We start from the raw sequence: 6,907 nt of genomic DNA on the forward strand, positions 1-6,907 counted from the left end.
GGAAAAAAAAAAAAAAAAAAAAAAAAAGACGGAGAAAAGAGGATCGAGATTTTAGTGCAAAAGCTCTGATACCATGTAATCAGATGAATCTCCGTTCATAAGATATATATAGTGTATGATACAAGATAAGGTCAAATATACACTGAATGATATGAGATATACATGAATCTAAGATATGCCTATATCTACGCTAACAAAAACAGTTCAAAATTTTACCCAGGCATGAAATGATGTTTCCTCTATGAATGAATGAATGCGTGTTTATATTTAGGGATCAGGAGAAATTCGATGTTATCTGCCAAAAATCATCACATAGAAGAAACTCGAAACGCATTCGCAGAATTGAGTTTCAGAATCAGACTGAAGTGTCGGAGAAGAGTAGTGAAAAAGAGGTCACTCTGCTAAGTGCTAACCTCTCTCAGATGATGGCCGCGCCAAACAAAGTAAAAAACACTTCAGAAAAAACTCACTGATAACAACTTATTGGGCCTGTTTAATAGCAACAGTGGGCCTTTATTAGTCCAACGAAATATTATTATATGTCATATTTTAATTTGAGTCGCTGAGGATCTCGAAACCTCGCGTCGATAGGATTAAAAATATATATTAGCGGCCCCTCAACACTCTTTACATACAGATCTTCCTGAATTTATTATTTTACCTAATACTTAAAACGGTTCTATTTTTCTTATCTTTTTTCTCCCTCCTGCATATGTTTTTTCTCTGTTTCCTGCAACAAAAGAAGACAACCACTTGGTTTCAGTAATACTCTTTACAATCTCAAATCAGATATGACCATATAGCAGCACAAACTAGCTCAAAATCCCTTCATCATTTATGTGCAAGTTATGGCACAAAACGTCTCTGTCGACTTGACTAATGGATTAGCAAATCTATGTCAAGCTTTGTGTACCCAAGATCAATGACAAGACAATGCTACAAAACTACAAACTAAGGAACAAATTAGTGATTACCTTTTTGTTTAGGCTACTCGTTTGCGTTTTTTCAGAATTTTGAGCTGCTGCGTCATGTAATCAATCACTTCTTTCAGCGAAGCTTTTCTTCCTTGCTTGGAATGCCACAGTACTGGGACTGAGTAGCGCCCACTAGGATTAAACTCATTCAGCTCCTCCAGTGCTGTCTTCACTGCGTTCTTCACTTCTTCTCCCCACTCTTCTCTCAGATTCTTCATCTGCTCATCTTCTTCATCCACCACTTCCTACACCATAACAGCATCATCACTACTAGTTCACCAGAATAAACAAGACTCGTGAAGTGGGACAGAAGGCCAATATGAAAGAATTATTGATGTAACATGAGGCATAACAAACCGTCTTTTTGTCTCCAGTCCCCACATGTTTGAATGGGTGCCACGCTGAATCCTTGAGGTTTTCCTGCCATTTCGAGCAAAGTATAGCATGCTGCACCGCAGCTTCTTCGGCGGTGAACCTCTGCTTGCATGCTCTCATGAATGGCTTTTCATCAAGTTCCCCCACCCTCTTTACTCTGATGATGGTTCGCTCACTCAATAATTCTCTCAATTCCTGAAAAACCCAAAACATGCAAACAATTAATCATTCACATCTCAGGTTCCACCATGGCTGTTGGAACTATTCACAGATTCTGGACTATATATCATGGCGAGTATCTGTGAAGCTGTTTGACAGAATCCTAAGCAGCTGGGAATCCACCCTTGTGCATCCTCATCATACAGATTTTTCAACAGATTAGCTTTTGACCATGTGACCAACATTTTTTCCCAAACAGATTAAAGAATTTCTAATATATACCGTAGTCAATACTGCACGTGCTTCTTGTATCTCATCATTGCTTTGGCGTTCTTTGATCATGAGAGCTGAGTTAAATTCCTCTAGATCTTGTAACTCAGAACACTTCTCCTCTAGATCTTCCTTCATCTTCTTCATTTTCTGCTTAACATCATCGTCATCTTCATCCTCATGCTTCATGACTTGCAGCTTTCCTTTCAGCTCCTGAATCTCCATTTGAAGTTTCTGCTTGCTGTCTGACTCCTTCTCAAGCTGAAGGATCTTGTTCAAAATCTCTTCTTTTTTCCTCTGGAGTTCAGAAAGAAGAAAGTTGGAATCATGAAACGCAAACAGAAAAAATGTTTTTGTCTAACTTGAATGGTACAGATAGGTCTATTTTGACCATTTACTGAACAGACCTTGTGTTCTTCCACAAGTGTCAAGACACGATCATCTGTTTTTTTCTGCTCCAGTGAAGCCAACTGGAGGGAGGAGTTCATGACATCGCTCTGCCATAACAAGGGAAAACAAAAAGATCATCAGTAGATTCAGTACCCTGGAAAACATCAACGCATAAGTATACTATAATGACAAAATATTACCTTCTTCTTGTCTTCATCAAGCTGTTGTCTCTCCAGTTCAGTTAGTGCTTGCTTTTTGTCCAATTCTTTGGACCAAATCTTCAGATTATTCATCTTAGCCTCCAGTTCATTGGTCAGCCTCTCCTTTTCTCTAAAGATCCTGTTTAAATTATCCCGTGAAGACTCCTGCATTTTTTTTGATTCTAGAGAAAAACGTACAGAGAAGCGTTACAAACCTAAACTCGGATGCATCCAGGGCGAAACATAAGCAATTAGTTTTCAGTACAAACCTGCTTTATAAGTTCGGTCCAGCGCGTCTTTCTCTTTGAGAACCTCGCGCAAAGAGATCGCTTTCTGATTGTACTTGTACTGGACCTTGTTCAGATTCTCATTTGTCATAGCAATCTTATTTGCCAGATCATCCACCACAATATTCTTATTCTGAATTTCCTCCTTGCAGATATCAGAGAAACTTCTCAGTTTTCCTCCTTTGGACAGGTATTCTGCTATTGACCCTTGTGAGTTGTAGTCATCTGCACGTGCGCACCAACCATAAGCCTTAGACCTCCAGTCTCCTCTTTTATCACTCCAGTCCTTTTTGCCGCAGCCCCTAATCTCATATTCCTTCTCAAGCTCTGTGGCAGTCTTAAAGCCACTCATACCACTGTTAAACTGAGGAATGACAGCAACTACGGAATCCTGCTCAAGCCAAAGGGTTTTCACTTCAAAAGGATCGAATCTGGCGAGCTTCTTCGACCAATAGGCTGAATCAAGGAGATACATGTTGTTATCAGTTCTTCTCACCGGGTAGATGACAATCCCCATCCAAGGCNGTCTGGACCAAATCTTCAGATTATTCATCTTAGCCTCCAGTTCATTGTTCAGCCTCTCCTTTTCTCTAAAGATCCTGTTTAAATTATCCCGTGAAGACTCCTGCATTTTTTTTGATTCTAGAGAAAAACGTACAGAGAAGCGTTACAAACCTAAACTAGGATGCATCCAGGGCGAAACATAAGCAATTAGTTTTCAGTACAAACCTGCTTTATAAGTTCGGTCCAGCGCGTCTTTCTCTTTGAGAACCTCGCGCAAAGAGATCGCTTTCTGATTGTACTTGTACTGGACCTTGTTCAGATTCTCATTTGTCATAGCAATTTTATTTGCCAGATCATCCACCACACTATTCTTATTCTGAATTTCCTCCTTGCAGATATCAGAGAAACTTCTCAGTGTTCCTACTTTGGACAGGTATTCTGCTATTGACCCTTGTGAGTTGTAGTCATCTGAACGTGCGCACCAACCATAAGTCTTAGACCTCCAGTCTCCTCTTTTATCACTCCAGTCCTTTTTGCCGCAGCCCCTAATCTCATATTCCTTCTCAAGCTCTGTGGCACTCTTAAAGCCACTCATACCACTGTTAAACTGAGGAATGACAGCAACTACGGAATCCTGCTCAAGCCAAAGGGTTTTCACTTCAAAAGGATCGAAACAGGCGAGCTTCTTCGACCAATAGGCTGAATCAAGGAGATAATAGTTGTTATCAGTTCTTCTCACCGGGTAGATGACAATCCCCATCCAAGGCCAGACATAAACGTCATCCACAACTGCTTGAGACTGCTTCGACGAGGACGAGGGAATTTGTGGGCGTGGGACATCAGAATCACCAGCAAGCTCGTTCTGCATGTATTTTGCCAAGGCGAAGTGATTTGCTTTTTGCTTAGCACTTCTACTCGAAGAACCTTTTGCAACACCAGAGGCGTGAGCAAGTAGCTCTTTATACTTGTAATGCTGCTTCTTCTTCCCAGAGCAGAAGGGGCACCTGAATGTGTCCTTCACCTTAACCTTGTAATTCCCATTCTTCATTAGCTCGTAAGGTTTCTCAGCATAGACATCTATCTCAGACTCACTGATATCTGACTCCTCTTCAGAACTGCTCTTATCCATCCTAGTAAGTGGCCTGTAACTCAGAGTTTTCACCAGATTTTTTAGGAATGGTTGATAAAGGACAGATCGAAGAAATAAAACAAGACAGAGTCTGTAGGAAGAACAACTAAGAGTGGACTTAATATGCGAAAAAGAACCATTAGATACATGAACAGGTAAATGCAGATATAGAGACCAATCCCAATCATAGCAAAATTTTGACAAGAAAACTGGATGGAAGTAATCAAATCTCAACTGCTAATGAACAATAACAACTAGTTAAATGCATTAAAGATCACAGACAAGTTACAAATATGGTAACCCTAGAAACGCTATATCCTTAACCAAATCAGCCGATTCGCAGCTAGCAAATAAGAGAAAAAAACCCAGAAACACCATTAAAACTTACCCAGGCACGTTTTTCTCAAAGAATGCGTTTAAGATCAAAGAAACCTTCTTTTTATCTGCCAAGTAAACGAGCAAAAAAGTTAGTCTCACATGGCAGTCGGCTATACCTAGATCGAAAGAATCCCCGAGATTCGGCGAATAACAAACTTCAACAATCACAGTAAAACCCTAAACGTAGACGAAATTGAGGTGAGGAATCAGAACCGTCGGAGAAGAGAGTGAAGTGACTTAACCTCTCAGACGACGAACGATTAGTTGCGCGAAGATGATGAATGAAACTTGGGATTACTACTAAACTAATACCATTAATTTTATTGCAGTTTAATGGGCCAATCCAACAACAATATTGGGCCTCACATCGAGCCCATCAACACATCCATAAGCCGCTCGAAAGCTAATCCAATACTCTTAAAGCTAATTTTTCGATACTTTTCAGACACTAACAGTGATCGTACTAAAGTTACTAACTACTAAATTACTAAATCTTCATCTTGAGAGTTATGGATCCGAATTTGTGATCAAGCAAACCTACAAAAAAAATATAGAACAAAGAAGAAGAAGAAGAAGAGAGATAATAGTTTATAAGGAATTTTATTTATTTATTGTGATTTCATATTTCTTTTTGTTTAGATAGCAACCTGACCATTTTCAACACCTAATCCATACAAAACACCAGAATATTTCTGCAAAGGACCAACGAAGAAATTCTCCTTGAGCTTTCTGAAAGTACAAGACGTGAGCAAACTATCCGAACCAGCTTGGTGACATATCCCAACTCTCTCAACTTCAAGCAACTCAGCAAGTTTGTTCAGACCACCGTGAAGGCTGTTACAGAACTTCATCAAGTGTTTAATGTCGTACACCGTCGGGAAATAAACATTGATCAGCTTGAAGAAGTCTGTCTGCGAATCAGGCAGGTTCTGGCAAGTCAACAGCTTTAGCAAGTATCCGAAATCGTATCCGCTGTGAAACGTGACCCAATGCACGTTTTCGTTCAACACAATCCCTGAGGACATGAGGAGCTCAGCGAATCTCTTGGAATCGATCCCGTCTTGCGTGTTCTTCGCCAAATCGATGCCTGATTGTTTGAGAAGCTCGATGGAATCTACAGCGAAGATATCGGAATCGAGGTCGAATTCTCGGAAATTGAACTGCCAGATGCAGTACTTGTCGGTACCACAGGTGGGGAGGTCACCTTGCTCGTTGGAGAAGGTGAGGCCGAGCTGAATCATTTTGAGGATGTTGACGTTGGTCTTTAAGGTCTCGTAGTGGTAATCGGCGTTGGATTTGAAAGTACCGACAGGTCGGACGACGATACCTGGGAACTCAGTGTCCATGGCGACGTAAGGGAAATCGTCGACGACGTCTCGGATCAGATCCATTTCTTCTTCGAGGTTATCGTTCCAGACTTCGCGGATTTGGATAGAATCGTCTTTCAGAAACAGAGACATGTCTATCAATGATGATGAAGAATCTGAGGAGCATCTGGATTGATGAGGATGATGATGATGAGGATTGATAAAGACGGTGATAACTCCAAGATAAACCTAGAACGGATCTAGAGGTAGACCCGATCTGGTTTCATCAAAATCTGCCGTAAAACCAAAACACCTAAAACAAATCAACAAATCACCCCAAGAAATTGACATAAACAACGGGCGGTGATGTTTCGTGAATCGAACCTGATAAGCAAAACCGAGGTTAGAAGATGGAAGAGAAGGCGGCGATTTGACGTGGCTAGGGTTTCAGAGGAGGATGTGGCCGTGGTTTATCGTTTAAGGGGTAATGATGGAAGGAGAAGAAGAAAGAAGAAGAATAAGATAATATTATTATTTATTTATTATATCGATTTTTTATATTTTCCTCTCTTTTCTTTTTTTAATTGTTTTTTTTTTCTTTCTCTGTTCTGAATCCGATTTTTTTTTCTTCCCCACAAGTTTTCTTGTTTTTCTGAGTACAGATTCTAAATTCTTTATTATTTATTATTAGGATCGTTCCTCTTTTTGTGCGTCACAATTTTAGTAGTTTTCTTTTTTTGTCATTTTTCTTCATTATTGCTCCTTTATTTTTAATCAGATAGTATCATTATTGCTAAGACAAAGTAAAGTATATGCGTACCAAAAAAATAGCTGTAATATCAACTAGTGAGTCACAGGGTCAGGGTGTTTATTACTAAGAATCGTTTATCTCTAAATAATTTATTAGTTTGGAAAGATGGGGGGGGGGGGGGGG

The 6,907-nt window shown here is 40.0% G+C and overlaps 2 protein-coding genes across 5 annotated transcripts; both read right to left on the reverse strand.

Annotated features, from left to right (window-relative positions):
• LOC104752436 (factor of DNA methylation 5-like) lies at window positions 481-5,139 on the reverse strand. 4 transcript variants are annotated; one of them, XM_019238347.1, is made up of 10 exons: window positions 4,909-5,139; window positions 4,677-4,731; window positions 3,385-4,301; window positions 3,189-3,297; window positions 2,369-2,441; window positions 2,186-2,275; window positions 1,791-2,075; window positions 1,332-1,544; window positions 975-1,219; window positions 481-730 (listed from the first exon to the last, which is right to left on the reverse strand). In XM_019238347.1, exons 3-9 carry the CDS (start codon window positions 4,286-4,288, stop codon window positions 983-985), a joined length of 1,911 nt encoding a protein of 636 aa, XP_019093892.1. In that variant the 5' UTR covers window positions 4,289-4,301; window positions 4,677-4,731; window positions 4,909-5,139; the 3' UTR covers window positions 481-730; window positions 975-982. The 4 variants fall into 4 exon arrangements, with proteins under 4 accessions (XP_019093892.1, XP_019093891.1, XP_019093893.1 ...); XM_019238346.1 differs by having other exon boundaries at window positions 2,369-2,433; window positions 3,181-3,297; XM_019238348.1 differs by lacking the exon at window positions 4,909-5,139 and adding an exon at window positions 4,880-4,898 and having other exon boundaries at window positions 2,369-2,433; window positions 3,181-3,297.
• LOC104752435 (probable CCR4-associated factor 1 homolog 6) lies at window positions 5,231-6,498 on the reverse strand. The gene is made up of 2 exons (XM_010474571.1): window positions 6,358-6,498; window positions 5,231-6,266 (listed from the first exon to the last, which is right to left on the reverse strand). Exon 2 carries the CDS (start codon window positions 6,124-6,126, stop codon window positions 5,302-5,304), a length of 825 nt encoding a protein of 274 aa, XP_010472873.1. The 5' UTR covers window positions 6,127-6,266; window positions 6,358-6,498; the 3' UTR covers window positions 5,231-5,301.

Source organism: Camelina sativa, chromosome 16, assembly GCF_000633955.1.
Source record: "Camelina sativa cultivar DH55 chromosome 16, Cs, whole genome shotgun sequence".
Classification (NCBI taxonomy): Eukaryota; Viridiplantae; Streptophyta; class Magnoliopsida; order Brassicales; family Brassicaceae; genus Camelina; species Camelina sativa.

Bases quoted from the DNA above. Each gene is read 5' to 3' on its own strand.
- LOC104752436 (XM_010474572.2), bottom strand. From the start codon at position 4,288: ATGGATAAGAGCAGTTCTGAAGAGGAGTCAGATATCAGTGAGTCTGAG. The intron at 2,551-3,384 runs GTTTGTACTGAA...GTTTTTCTCTAG, and splicing joins GGACCGAACTTATAAAGCAG to AATCAAAAAAAATGCAGGAG. The intron at 1,545-1,790 runs GTATATATTAGA...TGGGTTTTTCAG, and splicing joins CACGTGCAGTATTGACTACG to GAATTGAGAGAATTATTGAG.
- LOC104752435 (XM_010474571.1), bottom strand. From the start codon at position 6,126: ATGTCTCTGTTTCTGAAAGACGATTCTATCCAAATCCGCGAAGTCTGG.